At 44.3% G+C, this 21,215-nt stretch overlaps 1 protein-coding gene across 1 annotated transcript in view; it reads left to right on the top strand.

Moving 5' to 3' along the window:
- The window catches only part of TLX2 (T cell leukemia homeobox 2), a 171,863-nt gene extending 163,860 nt beyond the window's left edge, over positions 1-8,003 (top strand). The window contains exon 3 of the mRNA XM_077280476.1: positions 6,299-8,003. Within this exon, the coding sequence (XP_077136591.1) occupies positions 6,299-6,488 (190 nt within the window). The 3' untranslated portion in view covers positions 6,489-8,003. The remainder of the gene's footprint in view (positions 1-6,298) is intronic.
- The last annotated feature ends 13,212 nt before the right edge of the window (positions 8,004-21,215 follow it).

The following is a 21,215-nucleotide window of genomic DNA, read 5'->3' on the forward strand; positions in this document are numbered from 1 at the left end:
AAACCTTCAAACACAATATTCACGGATGCCAGTCCTAGTGGTTGGGGAGCACATATGAGAGATCAGGTAGCACAAGGTCTATGGTCGGTTACGGAGTCAGACGACTCGTCTAATATAAGAGAGCTGAAAGCTATCCATCACGCTCTTTGTGAATTCCTTCCGCAGCTACACGGAACACATACAAGGATTCTGTCAGACAACATGACATCAGTAGCGTATATCAATCATCAAGGAGGAACAAGATCAGGAACACTCATGTCTATAGCCGAAGACATCCTAACTATAGCCGAGGAACATCTACTGTCTCTATCAGCACTACATGTCAGAGGAGTGAACAATTCAAAAGCGGACTTCCTCAGTCGCCATACCCTCCACCAAGGGGAGTGGGTTTTAAATCATCGAATCTTCAAAATGATAACCGTAAAATGGGGTTTACCAGAAGTAGATCTCTTCGCTACAAGAGACAACAGGCAATTAAAAAAGTTCGCTTCAATGTTCCAATCCGACAAACCCGATTTTCTCGATGCTCTCCAGGTACCCTGGACATTTCAGAAAGCGTATGCCTTTCCTCCTCTGATACTTCTACCAACAGTAATCAGGAAGATAAGAGAGGACAAAGCCAATATAATCCTGATTGCCCCATTTTGGCCAAAGAGACCATGGTTCTCCCTGCTCAGAGCTATGTCCATCTCAGATCCATGGATTCTCCCAGAGGATCAGGATCTTCTTTTCCAGGGGCCATTCAACCACCCTCATGTGAAGGGTCTACGGTTGACAGCCTGGAATTTGAGAGGCAATTGTTGAAATTAAGGGGTTTCTCTGATCAAGTAATTAATACTCTATTATTAAGTAGGAAAAGATCCACTACTTCTATATATGTAAGAGTATGGAGGAAGTTTCTAAGTCTTTATCCATTGGCCTTGTCAAACGAAATTCCTATACTTAACATTTTAGAATTTCTCCAGAAAGGACGTGACTTAGGTCTTTCAGTTAATACCTTAAAAGTACAAGTCTCTGCTCTAGGGGCATTGTATAGTCACAATGTAGCGGGTGATAGGTGGATAACTAGATTTATTTCAGCCTGCCAGAGGTCAGAACCAGTTCAGATTCCCCGCATACCGCCTTGGGATGTTAATCTAGTCCTTGAGGCCTTGACAGGTCATCCATTTGAGCCACTACACTCAGCTCACATTAAACACGTTACTCTCAAAACTACTCTTCTTGTCGCATTAGTATCGGCAAGAAGGGTAAGTGACATACAGGCACTATCAGTAGATCCTCCTTTTCTGTCAATATTTCCAGATAGAATCGTCCTGAAAACAGACCCTTCCTACCTACCTAAGAGATGTACTAAATTTCATAGATCTCAAGAAATTCTTCTTCCTACTTTTTATGATAATCCTACAAATCAGGAAGAGGAGAAATACCATACCTTAGATGTGAAAAGGGCTGTAATGACTTACTTAGACAGGACTAGCGCCTGGAGGAAGAGCAGGGCTCTCTTTGTTTCCTTCCAGGGTCAAAGGAAAGGAGCCGGTGTCACAAAAGGCACATTATCTCGATGGATTCGGGAGGCGATATACCTGGCCTATTCATCTAAAGGGGAAGATCCACCCAAGACTGTAAAGGCACACTCAACCCGGGCAATAGCATCATCCTGGGCAGAGCGAGCAGAGGTTCCAATAGAACTCATATGTAAGGCCGCAACCTGGTCTTCGCCTATTACCTTCTATAGTCACTATAGATTAGATCTATCTGCTTCCACTGATTTGTGTTTCGGTAGATCAGTTCTTAACACGATAATCCCCCCCAAATAGCTGTCTCTGAAAGTCTCTCAGTGGGTGCTGTCATGGCGAAGAGAAAACACCGGATTACGTACCGGTAATGCTCTTTTATAGAGCCACGACAGCACCCCTTCACTTCCCTCCCTTATATATTAGTTTACATATGAGCACTGATAAGGGTGATTGGTTCTTGTAAATATACGTGATTAAGTCAAAGATGAAATGTTAATATAGAATGACCTACTAAAACTTGTGGGCGGTTCCTCGCAATCTCTGTAACCCAAACTGTGGGAGCGAGGGGGACCGCCCCTTTTATCTCTCCGTAGGGTTTCCTGTTCCTAGGGGCGGATCCCCTCTCTCAGTGGGTGCTGTCGTGGCTCTATAAAAGAGCATTACCGGTACGTAATCCGGTGTTTCACATGTAAAGCGCCATGGAATAAATGGCGCTATAAAAATGAACAATAATAATAATAATAATAATCCTCATAGTGAAGGCTGATCCTCATAGTGATGACTGACCCTCATAGTGATGACTGATCCTCATAGTGATGACTGACACTCATAGTGATGACTGATCCACATAGTGATGACTGACCCTCATAGTGATGACTGACCCTCATAGTGATGACTGACCCTCATAGTGATGACTGACCCTCATAGTGATGGCTGATCCTCATAGTGATGGCTGATCCTCACAGTGCTGACTGACCCTCATAGTGATGACTGATCCTCATAGTGATGACTGACCCTCATAGTGATGACTGACCCTCATAGTGATGACTGATCCTCATAGTGATGACTGACCCTCATAGTGATGACTGACCCTCATAGTGATGACTGATCCTCATAGTGATGGCTGATCCTCACAGTGCTGACTGACCCTCATAGTGATGACTGATCCTCATAGTGATGACTGACCCTCATAGTGATGACTGATCCTCATAGTGATGACTGATCCTCATAGTGATGACTAGGGTTGAGCGACCTTAGCTTTTTTAGGATCGAGGTGGGTTTTGTGAAACCCGACCTTCTCGGATGTCGGATCGTATGGAATCGGCCGATTCTACTGTAAAGTCGGGTTCCGGAACACGAAACCCAATGTATGTCAATGAAATTATTATTATTTTTTATTTTTTTTTTCTCTCTCTCTCTCTCTCTCTCTCTCTCTCTCTCTCTCTCTTCCCCCCCCCCCCCCCCCCCCTCCGGAAATTACTACGTCCGAAAACGTAACATAGCACTATGATGCCGCAGGAGCCGGAACCTATGTCATCACGCTGCCCACAATTAATTGGCTCAAAAAAATGGCGGGTAAGGCGTCATTCGAAACGCGACTTTGGCGCCAAGTTCGCGTTCCACGTGGCCGACCCACACTGGGATCGGATCGGGTTTCATGAGACGCCGACTTTGCCAAAAGTCGGCGACTTATGAAAATGAACGACCCGTTTCGCTCAACCCTAGTGATGACTGATCCTCATAGTGATGACTGATCCTCATAGTGATGACTGATCCTCATAGTGATGACTGATCCTCATAGTGATGACTGATCCTCATAGTGATGACTGACCCTCATAGTGATGGCTGATCCTCATAGTGATGACTGATCCTCATAGTGATGACTGATCCTCATAGTGATGACATACCCTCCTAGTGATGACTGATCCTCCTAGTGATGACTGATCCTCCTAGTGATAACTGACCCTCATAGTGGTGACTGACCCTCATAGTGGTGACTGATCCTCATAGCGATGACCTGACCCTCATAGTGATGACTGACCCTCATAGTGATGACTGACCCACATAGTGATGACTGACCCTCATAGTGATGACTGACCCTCATAGTGATGACTGACCCTCATAGTGATGACTGCTCCTCATAGTGATGACTGACCCTCATAGTGATGACTGACCCTCATAGTGATGGCTGATCCTCATAGTGATGGCTGATCCTCATAGTGATGACTGACCCTCATAGTGATGACTGATCCTCATAGTGATGACATACCCTCCTAGTGATGACTGATCCTCCTAGTGATGACTGATCCTCCTAGTGATAACTGACCCTCATAGTGGTGACTGATCCTCCTAGTGATGACTGATCCTCATAGTGATGACTGATCCTCATAGTGATGACTGATCCTCATAGTGATGACTGATCCTCATAGTGGTGACTGATCCTCATAGTGATGACTGACCCTCATAGTGGTGACTGATCCTCATAGTGGTGACTGATCCTCATAGTGATGACTGACCCTCATAGTGGTGACTGGTCATCATAGTGATGACTGATCCTCATAGTGATGACTGATCCCAATAGTGATGACTGATCCTCATAGTGGTGACTGATCCTCATAGTGATGACCTGACCCTCATAGTGATGACCTGACCCTCATAGTGATGGCTGATCCTCATAGTGGTGACTGATCCTCATAGTGGTGACTGACCCTCATAGTGACGACTGATCCTCATAGTGATGACATACCCTCCTAGTGATGACTGATCCTCCTAGTGATGACTGATCCTCCTAGTGATAACTGACCCTCATAGTGGTGACTGACCCTCATAGTGGTGACTGATCCTCATAGCGATGACCTGACCCTCATAGTGATGACTGATCCTCATAGTGATGACCTGACCCTCATAGTGATAACTGATCCTCATAGTGATGGCTGATCCTCATAGTGATGACTGACCCTCATAGTGATGAGTGATCCACATAGTGATGACTGACCCTCATAGTGATGACTGACCCTCATAGTGATGACTGATCCTCATAGTGATGACTGATCCTCATAGTGATGGCTGATCCTCATAGTGATGACTGACCCTCATAGTGATGACTGACCCTCATAGTGATTACTGATCCTCATAGTGATGACTGAACCTCATAGTGATGGCTGATCCTCATAGTGATGACTGACCCTCATAGTGGTGACTGATCCTCATAGTGGTGACTGATCCTCATAGTGATGACTGACCCTCATAGTGATGACTGACCCTCATAGTGATGACTGATCCTCATAGTGATGACCTGACCCTCATAGTGGTGACTGATCCTCATAGTGATGACTGACCCTCATAGTGGTGACTGATCCTCATAGTGATGACTGATCCTCATAGTGATGGCTGATCCTCATAGTGGTGACTGACCCTCATAGTGATGACTGACCCTCATAGTGATTACTGATCCTCATAGTGATGACTGAACCTCATAGTGATGGCTGATCCTCATAGTGATGACTGACCCTCATAGTGATGACTGATCCTCATAGTGGTGACTGATCCTCATAGTGATGACTGACCCTCATAGTGATGACTGACCCTCATAGTGATGACTGATCCTCATAGTGATGACCTGACCCTCATAGTGGTGACTGATCCTCATAGTGATGACTGACCCTCATAGTGGTGACTGATCCTCATACTGATGACTGATCCTCATAGTGATGACTGATCCTCCTAGTGATGACTGATCCTCATAGTGATGACTGACCCTCATAGTGATGACTGATCCTCATAGTGATGACTGATCCTCATAGTGATGACTGATCCTCATAGTGATGACTGACCCTCCTAGTGATGACTGATCCTCATAGTGATGACTGACCCTCATAGTGATGACTGATCCTCATAGTGATGACTGATCCTCATAGTGATGACTGATCCTCATAGTGATGACTGATCCTCATAGTGATGACTGATCCTCATAGTGATGGCTGATCCTCATAGTGGTGACTGACCCTCATAGTGATGACTGACCCTCATAGTGATTACTGATCCTCATAGTGATGACTGAACCTCATAGTGATGGCTGATCCTCATAGTGATGACTGACCCTCATAGTGATGACTGATCCTCATAGTGGTGACTGATCCTCATAGTGATGACTGACCCTCATAGTGATGACTGACCCTCATAGTGATGACTGATCCTCATAGTGATGACCTGACCCTCATAGTGGTGACTGATCCTCATAGTGATGACTGACCCTCATAGTGGTGACTGATCCTCATACTGATGACTGATCCTCATAGTGATGACTGATCCTCCTAGTGATGACTGATCCTCATAGTGATGACTGATCCTCATAGTGATGACTGACCCTCCTAGTGATGACTGATCCTCATAGTGATGACTGACCCTCATAGTGATGACTGACCCTCATAGTGATGACTGATCCTCATAGTGATGACTGATCCTCATAGTGATGACTGATCCTCATAGTGATGACTGACCCTCATAGTGATGACTGACCCTCATAGTGATGACTGACCCTCATAGTGATGACTGACCCTCATAGTGATGACTGATCCTCATAGCGATGACCTGACCCTCATAGTGGTGACTGATCCTCATACTGATGACTGATCCTCTTAGTGGTGTCTTATTCTTCATAGTGATAGTCATATTAATGACTGATTTTCCACATAAATTTCCATTAATCGCTTCCCATATATAAATCATGGCAGTTGTTTTGTTTTTTTGTTTCAACTGATTGATTTTATTTGTGTCCTCAGGCGTCAAACGGCTGAAGAAAGGGAATCTGAGCGTCAGCAGACTAATCGTATGATGATTCAGCTTCAGCAGGAAGCCTTCCAGAAAAGTCTACAGCAGTCTCTTCCACGGGACCCTCTGTGTACTCATAACTCCTCGCTCTGTGCATTGCAGAACCTACAACCATGGGCAGACGAGACAGCCATCTTGTGACTAACTGTTGGGGCATTAAGGACATATGAGATACAAGACATGATGTTTTGATGTTCTCTACAAGGCCAGGATTACATATGGACATCTCAGACTCTGCTCAGTGCGACTTCTGGTTTTCATGGAAAATGTGGACAACATAGAAAGTAAATTCAATTCTGAACCCAGAAGATAATGATGGTAAATGCTCACAAGCAGAGCATGGATGTGGAGCGAATGGCACAGATTTATGCTGAAAAACCTTCTATTTTGTACAGCGGATCTTCATATTCTCAAACTTAGTTAAACTAATGGGATCTCAAATATTTTCTCTGTGATTATGGGCAGGATGAGGTGGTCATCTCTGTCTGCTTCCTTGCCTCCATTTCTACCATGTATCATATGTCAACCGCCTACTTCCTCTCCTTCTCCATCGTTGCTTCCATTTATTCCTTTGCCTTTTTAAACACTATGTCCTTTATCCTCCATTTCCTCTATATCTCCTTCTCCCTTTCTTACATTTGTCTATACCATCTAATCCACATTCCTATTCTCAACCATCGCCTTTATTTTGACCATGTTCTCTATTACTTTCTGTCACGGGTCCTTCTCCGGTTCCACACAATCAACAGAGCCAGCGAAGAGTGAACAATCCCAATACCTTTATTTAGGCAAAAATACGAAAGGTCCATATACGATCCACCACACAATGGATAAAATAGTCCAGAACACGAATGCAGTTCAGTAACAGGATAAAAGTCCAACAATCCAGCGGATAGCATAGTCCATATACTCTTCTTTCTCTCTCACGTGCTGTCTTCACATCATGGTTCCACACAGGATCTGATCTGTGTCTCACTGCCCTGATATTTACAAGTCCCCCTCCTCTTCACAGGTCAGGAGGGGGAAGGTCTCAGGGGCTCATTGTTTCAACAATCTAGGTCAACATGTCATTAGCATAATAGCAAACAATACAGTCCTGTGGGGCTGATATCAGATGGCAGCAACAGCCATTCATCAATTAGAAAATAACTCCTTCTACAAGAGAACACCATGAAAATAAGTAAAATAGAAATATACACAAAAATGATACCCACATAGCGCATCACACCATCACACTTTCTATTTTCTTTATTAAACCTAATATCATCCACATCCATATTCTTCCTGCTCCCACTATGCTTGCCAAGTCCTCTCTTTCCTACATTTGCTAACTCTCAGCCTTCCCTTCCACCGTCTTAATCTCCTCCATCCTCTCCACTTTCCCAATCTATGCCATCTGGCTTCTTCTGTTTATAGAGATGATTTTCCCTGTGGTCGGTGACGTGTGAGGAGCTTGTCTCTTCCATCTAGAACCTCACCAGGCTGTCTTGCATTAGACGTTTGGTTATCTAGAACCTCCCCCTTTGATATCTCACTTCTTTCGTGAAGTTGGATTGCTGCCTTATCTTATATGTATAGTATAAGAAGGGTTAATGACTAGCCAAGTGGTTTGGTTGCTCCCAGTTCCTGGCTCATTACTATGCAGTTTTACATGTTATGAATCCAATAAACCAGTATTTTTATTTCTTCAAAATTGTTCTTGTTCTAGCCTTAGTGTCAGCCACCACCCAACACATATGTTCCCTCTCAGCCCTTCAGGATGAGTGGGGAAGTAAAGGACCTGTACAATGCTCCATGTGCAGTAAACCATCCTTCTAGACTGATGTACATACTGTCATATGCCCTCCCAAGTAATCATTAATACGTCAGCCATTTCTGAGTTTTACTGTCAAGAATGTAACCACGACTAGATACAGATTGTAAAGATCCTCCCTAGAGATGAGCAAGCACTAAAATGCTCGGATATTTCACGGGTCCACCCCTCCATGTGTCTGGGATACAGTTAGGCTGAGCCATCAATATCTGGTTCAGGGGCATGCTGAAGCTGTCAATGCTTTGACAGCTCAGTCATCCATTCTGGTACAGGGGTGCTGAGCTGTCAGTGTGTTGATGGACAGCTCAACTACCCAGTCTGAGACTAGGAGGTGCTGGCTTTGTCCAAGTGTTCATTATCCCAGGTGATTGCCATGCTACTTAACTGAGCTGTTTCTCCCAGACCTCTGCCAGATGTACATTCAGCTAAGGGTGGTTTGTTTCCTCTGTGCCTTGAGTTCTGTATGTTGACCTTTCGGTGCCTGCCCTTGGACCTTGTTCCGACGATCCCGTCTGTTTAACCTCTTCTGCACTGATCAGCTCTCCTTCTGGTATTCTGACCTCAGAACATTAACTGACTACGCTTTTGTCTCTTCCTTCTGTTTATGACGTACACACTTGGCTTCTGACCTTGGAATCCTTGACTATCCTGACACACAGCTTGGTCGGCTTGGTCGTAAGAAGTGACTAGCGAGAGGGGGAGAGGGAGAGAGTAGAAAACAACAAGGAGAGGAAGAGAGAGAAGAAATATAGGAAACAACAAGGGAGAAGAAGAGAGAAAAAATAGGAAACAACAAAGGGAGATGAAGAGAGAGCAGAAATGTAGGAAACAAGGGGAAAAGAAGAGAGGATAAATATTGGAAACAACAAGGAAGAGGAAGAGAGCAGAAATATAGGAAACAACAAGGGAGAGGAAGAGAGGGAAAATATATGAGACAACAAGGAGAGAGGAAGAGAGAAGAAATATAGGAAACAATAAGGGGAAAAGAAGAGGAGAATTATTGGAAACAACAAGGAAGAGGAAGAGAGAGAGAAGAAATATGAGACAACAAGGAGAGGAGGAGAGAGAAGAAATATAAGAGGAGAGGAAGAGAGCATAAATATAGGAAACAACAAGGAGAGAGGAAGAGAGGAGAAATATAGGAAACAACAAGGGAGAGGTAGAGAGCATAAATATAGGAAACAAGGGGAAAAGAAGAGAGGAGGAATATTGGAAACAACAAGGAAGAGGAAGAGAGAAGAAATATAGGAAATAACAAGGGAGAGGAAGAGAGGAGAAATATTGGAAACAACGAGGAAGAGAGAGAAGAAATGTAGGAAACATCAAGGGAGAGGGAGAAATATATGAGACAACAAGGAGAGGGGAAGAGAGAGAAGAAATAGGAAACAATAAGGTGAAAAGAAGAGAGGAGAATTATTGGAAACAACAAGGAAGAGGAAGAGAGAAGAAATGTAGAAAACAACAAGGGAGAGGAAGAGAGAGAGAAGAAATATGAGACAACAAGGAGAGGAGGAGAGAGAAGAAATATAAGAGGAGAGGAAGAGAGCATAAATATAGGAAACAACAAGGAGAGAGGAAGAGAGAGGAGAAATATAGGAAACAACAAGGGAGAGGTAGAGAGCATAAATATAGGAAACAAGGGGAAAAGAAGCGAGGAGAAATATTGGAAACAAGGAAGAGGAAGAGAGAGAGAAGAAATATGAGACAAGAAGAGGAGAGAGAAGAAATATACAAGGAGAAGAGAGCATAAATCTAGGAAACAGCAAGGAGAGAGGAGAAATATAAGAAACAACAAGGGAGAGGTAGAGAGCATAAATATAGGAAACAAGGGGAAAAGAAGAGAGAGGAGAAATATTGGAAACAACAAGGAAGAGAGAGAAGAAATATAGGAAACAACAAGGGAGAGGAAGAGAGAGAGAAGAAATATGAGACAACAAGGAGAGGAGGAGAGAAGAAATATAAGAGGAGAGGAAGAGAGCATAAATATAGGAAACAACAAGGAGAGAGGAAGAGAGAGGAGAAATATAGGAAACAACAAGGGAGAGGTAGAGAGCATAAATATAGGAAACAAGGGGAAAAGAAGAGAGGAGAAATATTGGAAACAAGGAAGAGGAAGAGAGAGAAGAAATATGAGACAAGAAGAGGAGAGAGAAGAAATATACAAGAAGAAGAGAGAATAAATCTAGGAAACAGCAAGGAGAGAGGAAGAGAGAGGAGAAATATAGGAAACAACAAGGGAGAGGTAGAGAGCATAAATATAGGAAACAAGGGGAAAAGAAGAGAGAGGAGAAATATTGGAAACAACAAGGAAGAGAGAGAAGAAATATAGGAAACAACAAGGGAGAGGAAGAGAGAGAGAAGAAATATGAGACAACAAGGAGAGGAGGAGAGAGAAGAAATATAAGAGGAGAGGAAGAGAGCATAAATATAGGAAACAACAAGGGAGAGGAAGAGAGAGAGAAGAAATATGAGACAACAAGAAGAGGAGAGAGAAGAAATATAAGAAATAAGAGGAGAAGAGAGCATAAATCTAGCAAACAACAAGGAGAGAGGAAGAGAGAGGATAAATATAGGAAACAACAAGGGAGAAAAGAGAAAAAGTAGGAAACAACAAAGGGAGAGGAAGAGAGCAGAAATATAGGAAACAACAAGGGGAAAAGAAGAGAGAGGAGGTGAGTAGTGATGAGCGAATTTGTTCGGAAAATGATTGGCAAACATAAATTTTGCATGAATAACACATTCAGATTTGTGATCGGAAACACGAGCAAAATTTTATAAAATCAGAAAAAATTGGTAACATTCGGTAAAAGTGCGTTAAAATATTTGAGTTGCCACAAAAGTATTTTCAGCAATGATAATGGTGGTGTATCATGACCATGCCACATGGGGGTTTGCAGAGCTCAGAGGCGCGGCATTCTTGTAAACAGTCATTTTTTCTCCCTAACTTTGTGTGCACATTGCGGCCAGCCAATCAGGGCACAGGAAACACCCACAATGTCCTGACACCACGGCTTGTGTTATTGGCTGCTGAAATCACATGTCCCTCGCCATATAAACAGTGGACATCTTGTTCTAGCGCCATTTTGACACTACAACAGCACAGAGAGGCTGCTCCTGACGCTGGCACTGATAGCAGCGAGATTTTAGATAGCTAGTTAGGTGGTTGTATATCAGTCAGATGGTGCAGCTAGCTAGTGTCCAATGTGGCTGTTAAATTTACCCTCCGGAATTATTTTTTTTGGCCATTACTGAGGCTGAGGTCCAGAGACAAAGCCAGCAGGACACATGTCCTACAAGTGTGTTGTGCACTGCTTCTATACTGCTTCATGCACGAGTACAGCATTCTAAGTAATATGTCACAGGTTCCTTCTCCGGTATCACACAATCAACAGAGCAAGAGAATAGTGAACAATTCCAGAACCTTTATTTAGGCAAAAACACGAAAGGTCCATATAGGATCCACCACACTGAGGATACAACAGTCCAATAATCCAGCACAGAGGATAACAGTCCATATTCCCTTCTTTCTCTCTGATGTGCTGTCTTCACTTCATAGTTCCAAACAAAACTGATCTCTGTCTCACCTCCCCATTCACAGGTTAGGGGGGTGGGTCGCAGGGGCTCATTGTTTCAACAAGCTAGGTCAACATGTCATTAGCATACAACATTATTCACTGACCCTGTGGAGAGATAACAGTACAGGACTGTGGGGCGAATATCAGATGGCAAATAACAACTCAACATCATGAAAATAAGTAAAATAGAAATATACACAAAATGATACCCACATATCACACCATCACATAATATTTCTTCACTAACTAAATGTGAACCAGCCGCTGTGTCCCACCTTGTCATTTAGTGCTGTGGTGATATAAAACTGTCTGCAGACCTAAGGCACATTAAAAAAAATCATAATTTTTTCAGTTGCAAAAAGTTAGCCCGCAGTATCACATTTTGTTATTTGGTTGGGTTGAAATTAAGCTGTAGAGGCCTGATCCAGAGGCCACCCAAAAATTCTTCTGTTCCTAGTGTCATACAGTTGGGGACATCTCACATTCCGATAGTTTGTAGCATCTAGTGTGTTATAGAGGCCTGATCAGGAAGCCACAAAAAATTATTCTGTCCTTAGTTGTTTGCAGCATATCTTCTTTGTCATATAAGCCTCATCCACTTTCAAACAATTCTTTTTTTCTGTGACTAACACGATACAGCACGCCATATTTCAAGGTTGAATTTACTGTTGCTGAAATTCAGCTGTTTGCAGAGGTGGTGGAGAGTTTAAAATCTTATTTTTAGTTGTTAATACTGTGCTCCTATCACACTATCTGAGCAACATGACTGGGAAAAAGCGAGGCCGTGATGGAAGGGGAATTAGGCTTGGTGTTTAAGGTGTACGTAGGGTAGGTGGTAATGTTTGTGAAAGCACTAGAGAAGCAACGTTATGTCATATGCAAAGACAACTGACAACTTCTGTTACTGGACAGGCTACTACACTACCTTTCTTTGGCAGATGCGTACGCCTTATCGATGATGCCCAGAAAGAGCATGTACTCGAGTGGATGTCAATCGCAGCTTCAATTGGCCTCTCCTCCTCTTCCTCCACCTCAACATCATACCCAGTACAGTCCACAGAGGTGGCACCCAAAATTCCCCATGCTTCCCCCCTTGCCCCAATTTTCCAACCATACAACTGACTGTACGTAACCACAGATGGGTGGGTCTGAAGAGCTGTTTACACATTCTATGCCATGGTCCTCAGAAGTGCACTCAAAAGCTTCACAGAGTCAAGAGGAGGAATTCTGCACCGATGCCCAAAATTTTTTTTAGTTTGGATCCGGGGCAGGACGAATTAGGGTTCAAACTGCATCTTGACCCTCGTCATCAAACGTTAACCCCTGGTGGGGAGGTGATCCTGATGAGATTCAGATATCTGAGGCTCACGCAAACTGTATTGTGCTGTCAGGGCAGGAAGAGGAGGAGGGTGACTCCAAATGTGAGGAATGTGATAACACAGAGGATGATGTAGAGGTGTTTTGTCCCAGTTGGTGTGAACATAGAGGCACACAGCTGAGTACGTCATCTGAGGAGGAAGACAAGGAGGTTATGTTGCACCGTACGTTGCAGACATGTAGTGATGAGGCCACTACGAGCAATGCATCCTCAGCCACAACTGTGCCTGTGACCAGCAGCATCCATGGGTGTGCAGCTCGCAGGGGTAGCAAGGGTTGCCTAGCCTGGGCCTTTTTTGAAACTGCAAAGGATGAGTCAACTCACGTAACTGGCAAAGTTGAAGTAAAAAGTGCAATAATTTGACTACTACATATATGAACGGAGAAGGAGGTCTGGGAGCTTCAACAGGATCCACATGGGTAGAGCCAAATCAGAAGGCAGGTGGGTGCTCTCAAGACTAGTGAGCACAGCCAAACAGGAAAAATTGAGAGGATAGCGGCACACCACTAATGAAAAAATGAAAAAAAAATGTAATGTTGGCATAGCAAGCCATATTGAAAACATGAAAAGCCTTATGCTTATGCATGCAGCACCTTTAGGCCTCTTTCACACGTCCTGATATTTCCGGTACTGGAAAAACCGGTACTGGAGATATCCGTGTCCGTGTGCTCACGTGGCACATCAGTGTGGCACACGTGTGGCATCCGTGTGCCGCCCGTGTGCCACCTGAGGACCACACGGACCGTGCAGGAGAGACAGAGCTACAGTGAGCGCTGTCCCCCCTGTGTGGTGCTGAAGGCGGAATACATCTCTTCTCCCCCGCTGGAGAGAAGAGATGAAAGATCAAGTTTTTGTTTTTTTTGTGAAAAATAAAGTTGGCATGTGCCCCCCGCCTCCCCCCCCAGTGTGCCGCCCGGCCCCTTGCAGAAGAAATACTCACCTAGCTCCCGCGATGGCTCCTCTCTCCTCTCAGCGCTGGCAGCGTCTCCTGTGTGAGCGGTCACGTGGTACCGCTCATTAGTCAGTGAATATTCCCTGACTGTAATGAGCGGTACCACGTGACCGCTCACACAGGAGACGCTACCAGCGCTGAGAGGAGAGAGGAGACATCGCGGGAGCTAGGTGAGTATTTCTTCTGCAAGGGGCCGGGCGGCGCACTGGGGGGGGAGGCGGGGGGCACATGCCAACTTTATTTTTCACAAAAAAAACAAAAACTTGATCTTTCATCTCTTCTCTCCAGCGGGGGAGAAGAGATGTATTCCGCCTTCAGCACCACACAGGGGGGACAGCGCTCACTGTAGCGCTGTCTCTCCTGCGGGCGGTACGTGCACACGGAGGAGAGTGCACACTGTTCTCCGTGTGCACGTGTGCAGGACGTATTGCTGTACGTGCTGCCGGTAAAAAACGGACATGTCTATGTGTTTTCAGCACGGACATACGGTCCGTGTGAAAACACGCACATGTGCATAGACCCATTCATTAGAATGGGTCTACGTGTGTCAGTGTCTCCGGTACGTGAGAAAACTGTCAGTACACGTACCGGAGACACTGATGTGTGAAAGAGGCCTTAGTCATAGGATGTACAATTAAAATCACAGCCAGAATAAATATCAATGAAGAACCAATCACAGATGACAATCAATTACATATGCACAAGGTGTGGATGCAAACACAGCATCAAAAAAAAAAAAACAACAACATAGTAAAAGACATATCAATAAAAATAAAATAGATCGGGGTGGAAACAAACAAACTATTAACTTCAAGGGAGGATTTCTGGATTCTAAAGTTGGACACGAGATATCCGATGGGCATGAACTCAAGAAACAATCTATTTTATATTTATTGATATGGTTTTTTCTATGTTTTTTTATTTTATTTTTTGCTGCTGTGCTTGCATCCACACCTTGTGAATATGTAATTAATTATTTGTCATCTGTGATTGGTTGTTCATTGATATTTATTCTGGCTGTGATTTTAATTGTATATCCTATGACTAAGGGTGCTGCATGCACCTGAAGCGTGTAAGGCTTTTCATGTTTTTAACCCCTTCATGACCCAGCCTATTTTGGCCTTAATGACCTGGCCGTTTTTTGCAATTCTGACCAGTGTCCCTTTATGAGGTAATAACTCAGGAACGCTTCAACGGATCCTAGCGATTCTGAGATTGTTTTTTCGTGACATATTGGGCTTCATGTTAGTGGTAAATTTAGGTCGATAATTTCTGAGTTTATTTGTGAAAAAAACGGAAATTTGGCGAAAATTTTGAAAATTTCGCAATTTTCACATTTTGAATTTTTATCCTGTTAAACCAGAGAGTTATGTGACACAAAATAGTTAATAAATAACATTTCCCACATGTCTACTTTACATCAGCACAATTTTGGAAACAAATTTTTTTTTTGCTAGGAAGTTATAAGGGTTAAAATTTGACCAGTGATTTCTCATTTTTACAACAAAATTTACAAAACCATTTTTTTAGGGACCACCTCACATTTGAAGTCAGTTTGAGGGGTCTATATGGCTGAAAATACCCAAAAGTGACACCATTCTAAAAACTGCACCCCTCAAGGTGCTCAAAACCACATTCAAGAAGTTTATTAACCCTTCAGGTGCTTCACAGCAGCAGAAGCAACATGGAAGGAAAAAATGAACATTTAAATTTTTAGTCACAAAAATGATTTTTAGAAACAATTTTTTTATTTCCCCAAGGGTAAAAGGAGAAACTGGACCACGAATGATGTTGTCCAATTTGTTCTGAGTACGCTGGTACCTCATATGTGGGGGTAAACCACTGTTTGGGCTCACGGCAGGGCTCGGAAGGGAAGGAGCGCCATTTGACTTTTTGAATGAAAAATTGGCTCCAATCTTTAGCGGACACCATGTCGCGTTTGGAGAGCCCCCGTGTGCCTAAACATTGGAGCTCCCCCACAAGTGACCCCATTTTGGAAACTAGACCCCACAAGGAACTTATCTAGAAGCATAGTGAGCACTTTAAACCCTCAGGTGCTTCACAAATTGATCTGTAAAAATGAAAAAGTACTTTTTTTTTCACAAAAAAATTATTTTAGCCTCAATTTTTTTCATTTTCACATGGGCAACAGGATAAAATGGATCCTAAATTTTGTTGGGCAATTTCTCCTGAGTACACCGATACTTCACATGTGGGGGTAAACCACTGTTTGGGCACACGGTAAGGCTCGGAAGGGAAGGATCGCCATTTGACTTTTTGAATGAAAAATTATCTCCATCGTTAGCGGACACCATGTCACGTTTGGAAAGCCCCTGTGTGCCTAAACATTGGAGCTCCCCCACAAGTGAGCCCATTTTGGAAACTAGACCTCCCAAGGAACTTATCTAGAAGCATAGTGAGCACTTTAAACCCTCAGGTGCTTCACAAATTGATCCATAAAAATGAAAAAGTACTTTTTTTCACACAAAATTTTTTTAGCCTCAATTTTTTCATTTTCACATGGGCAACAGGAGAAAATGGATCCTAAAGTTTGTTGGGCAATTTCTCCTGAGTACGCCGATACCCCATATGTGGGGGAAAACCACTGTTTGGGCACATGCCGGGGCTCGGAAGGGAAGTAGTGACGCTTTGTATTGCAGACTTTGATGGAATGGCCTGCGGGCATCATGTTACGTTTGCAGAGCCCCTGATGTGCCTAAACAGTAGAAACCCCCCACAATTGACCCCATTTTGGAAACTAGACCCCCCAAGGAACTTATCTAGATATGTGGTGAGCACTTTGAACCCCCAAGTGCTTCACAGAAGTTTACAACGCAGAGCTGTGAAAATAAAAAATCATTTTTCTTTCCTCAAAAATGATTTTTTAGCCCGCAATTTTTTATTTTCACAAGGGTAACAGGAGAAATTGGACCCCAATAGTTGTTGCCCAGTTTGTCCTGAGTATGCTGGTACCCCAAATGTGGGGGTAAACCACTGTTTGGGCGCACGTCAGGGCCCGGAAGGGAGGGAGCACCATTTGACTTTTTGAACGCAAGATTGGCTGGAATCAATGGTGGCACCATGTTGCGTTTGGAGACCCCGATGTGAGTAAACAGTGGAAACCCCTCAATTCTAACCCCAACACACCCCTAACCCTAATGCCAGCTCTAGCCATAACCCTAATCACAACCCTAACCCCAACATACCCCTAACCACAACCCTAACCCCAACACACCCCTAACTGTTATGATCCTAGTGGCAAGGATCGCAAATCTGACTAGCTAAGAAACTGAACCGACGACTAGCTCTGGGGAAGTGGTAACTGAATTGACTGCAACCTGATCCTATCCACAAACAACTATAAGTAGCCGTGGAACGTTACCTGGAAATCCTAGACGTCTCGTCACGGCCTGAGAAACTGACTATTCCTAGAGAGAAAGTAAGTCCTCACTTGCCTCAGAGAAATGACCCCCAAAGATATAGAAAAGCCCCCCACAAATATTAACGGTGAGTTAAGGGGAAAGCACATATGCAGAGATGAAATAGATTTAGCAAATGAGGCCCGCTAACACTAGATAGCAGAAAATAGGAAGAGAACTGTGCGGTCAATGAAAAACCCTATTCAAAATATCCACGCAGAGATTGCTCGAGCCCCCGCACCAACTAACGGTGCAGGGGAAGCAACTCCGTACCCCAGAGCTTACCAGCAGCAAGAAATCACATATTAGCAAGCTGGACTAAACTCATCATAAACAGAAATCATATTGCAGACAGATGAGCAAAAAATAATCAAACAGAACTTAGCTTCTCATGAAGAGACAGAAAACCAAGATAGTCAGGAGTAATCAGAATACCACTGAATACATCGACAGCCGGCAACAAGTGGAGGTAAAGCAGAGCTAAATAGGAACCTCCCTAGAGAATAACGAGGCAGCTGATCCTACCACAGACCCGCAAGATAACAAACAAAGCCACCAGGGGGAGCCCAAAAATAAAACTCACGCAATACCACCTGTGACCACAAGAGTGAGCCCGAAAACAGAGTTCACAACAGTACCCCCCCGTTGAGGAGGGGTCACCGAACCCTCATCAAAACCCCCAGGGCGATCAGGGTGAGCCACATGGAAGGCACGAACCAAATCGGCCGCATGAACATCAGAGGCGACAACCCAGGAATTATCCTCCTGACCATAGCCCTTCCACTTAACCAAATACTGAAGCCTCCGTCTAGAAACATGAGAATCCAAGATCTTCTCCACCACGTATTCCAATTCACCCTCAACCAGCACAGGGGCAGGAGGCTCAACCGAAGGAACCACAGGCACCACATACCTCCGCAACAACGACCGATGGAACACATTATGAATAGCAAACGATGCTGGGAGGTCCAGACGAAATGACACAGGGTTAAGGACTTCCAAAATCTTATAAGGACCGATAAACCGAGGCTTGAACTTAGGAGAGGAGACCTTCATAGGAACAAAGCGAGAAGACAACCACACCAAGTCCCCAACGCGAAGTCGGGGACCCACACAGCGACAGCGGTTGGCAAAGCGCTGAGCCTTCTCTTGTGACAGCTTCAAATTGTCCACCACATGATCCCAAATCTGATGCAACCTATCCACCACAATATCCACTCCAGGACAGTCAGAAGGCTCCACCTGACCCGAGGAAAAACGAGGATGAAACCCCGAATTACAAAAAAAAGGAGAAACCAAAGTAGCAGAACTAGCCCGATTATTAAGGGCAAACTCGGCCAATGGCAAAAAAGTGACCCAGTCGTCCTGATCAGCAGAAACAAAACATCTTAAATAAGTTTCCAAGGTCTGATTAGTTCGCTCGGTTTGGCCATTCGTCTGAGGATGGAAGGCTGACGAAAAAGACAAATCAATGCCCATCTTAACACAAAAGGTCCGCCAAAATCTAGACACAAACTGGGATCCTCTGTCGGAAACAATATTTTCAGGGATCCCGTGCAAACGAACCACATTTTGAAAAAACAGTGGAACCAACTCGGAGGAGGAAGGCAACTTAGGCAAGGGCACCAAATGGACCATCTTAGAAAAACGATCACACACCACCCAAATGACAGACATTCTCTGAGAGACTGGAAGATCTGAAATAAAATCCATGGAAATGTGCGTCCAAGGCCTCTTCAGGACAGGCAAAGGTAACAACAAACCACTGGCACGAGAACAGCAAGGCTTAGCCCGAGCACAAATTCCACAAGACAGCACAAAGGAACGCACATCCCGCGACAAGGAAGGCCACCAAAAGGACCTGGCCACCAAATCTCTGGTACCAAATATTCCAGGATGGCCCGCCAACACCGAAGAATGAACCTCGGAAATGACTCTACTGGTCCATCTATCTGGGACAAACAGTCTATCCGGTGGACAACGATCAGGTCTATCCGCCTGAAACTTCTGCAACACTCGTCGCAAATCTGGGGAGATGGCGGACAAAATCACCCCTTCTCTGAGGATACAAGCCGGCTCTGAATCTCCAGGAGAGTCAGGCACAAAACTCCTAGACAGAGCATCAGCCGTCACATTCTTCGAACCAGGCAGGTACGAGACCACGAAATCAAAACGAGAGAAAAACAACGACCAACGAGCCTGTCTAGGATTCAGCCGCTTGGCCGACTCGAGATAAATCAGATTTTTGTGATCAGTCAAGACCACCACACGATGCTTAGCTCCCTCGAGCCAATGTTGCCACTCCTCAAATGCCCACTTCATAGCCAACAACTCCCGATTACCGACATCATAATTCCACTCGGCAGGCGAAAACTTTCTTGAAAAGAAAGCACATGGCTTCATCACAGAGCCATCAGAGCTTCTCTGCGACAAAACAGCCCCCGCTCCAATCTCAGAAGCATCAACCTCGACCTGGAAAGGAAGAAAGACATCTGGCTGACATAAGACCGGAGCAGAAGAAAACCGGTGCTTCAGCTCCTGAAAGGCCTCCACAGCCGCAGGAGACCAATTAGTAACATCAGAACCCTTCTTGGTCAAATCCGTCAAAGGCTTAACAACACCAGAAAAATTAGCGATGATGCGACGGTAAAAATTAGCAAAACCCAAGAACTTCTGAAGACTCTTAACAGATGTAGGCTGAGTCCAGTCATGAATAGCCTGAACCTTGACTGGGTCCATCTCAATAGTAGAAGGAGAAAAAATGAAACCCAAAAAAGAAACCTTCTGGACTCCAAAAAGACATTTTGAGCCCTTCACAAATAAAACATTGGCACGCAGGACCTGAAACACCATCCTGACCTGCTTAACATGGGACTCCCAATCATCAGAAAAAACCAGAATATCATCCAGGTACACAATCATAAATTTATCCAGATATTCGCGGAAGATGTCGTGCATGAAGGACTGAAAGACAGAAGGAGCGTTAGAAAGTCCAAAAGGCATCACCAAGTACTCAAAATGGCCTTCGGGCGTATTAAATGCAGTTTTCCATTCATCACCCTGCTTAATACGCACAAGGTTATACGCACCACGAAGATCTATCTTGGTGAACCAACTAGACCCCTTAATGCGAGCAAACAGATCAGATAACAATGGCAAAGGATACTGAAATTTGACCGTGATTTTATTTAGAAGGCGATAATCAATACAAGGTCTCAGAGAACCATCCTTCTTAGCCACAAAAAAGAACCCCGCACCAAGAGGGGAGGAGGAGGGGCGAATAAGTCCTTTCTCCAAAGACTCCTTTATATAACTCCACATAGCAGCATGCTCCGGCACTGGCAAATTGAAGAGTCGTCCCTTAGGAAACTTACTACCAGGAATCAAATTTATAGCACAATCACAATCCCTATGAGGAGGTAGAGAACTGAGTTTGGGCTCATCAAATACATCCTGGTAGTCCGACAAAAACGCAGGGACCTCAGAAGGAGTGGATGAAGCAATTGACACCACAGCAGCGTCGCCATGAATTCCCTGGCAACCCCAACTTGACACAGACATTGCTTTCCAATCCAGGACTGGATTATGAGTCTGCAACCATGGCAGACCCAACACGACGACATCATGCAAATTATGCAGTACAAGAAAGCGAATCACCTCCTGATGAACAGGAGTCATGCACATGGTCACTTGCGTCCAGTACTGAGGTTTATTCGTAATCCAATGGTGTA

Source organism: Ranitomeya variabilis, chromosome 1 (genome assembly GCF_051348905.1).
Source record: "Ranitomeya variabilis isolate aRanVar5 chromosome 1, aRanVar5.hap1, whole genome shotgun sequence".
Lineage (NCBI taxonomy): Eukaryota > Metazoa > Chordata > Amphibia > Anura > Dendrobatidae > Ranitomeya > Ranitomeya variabilis.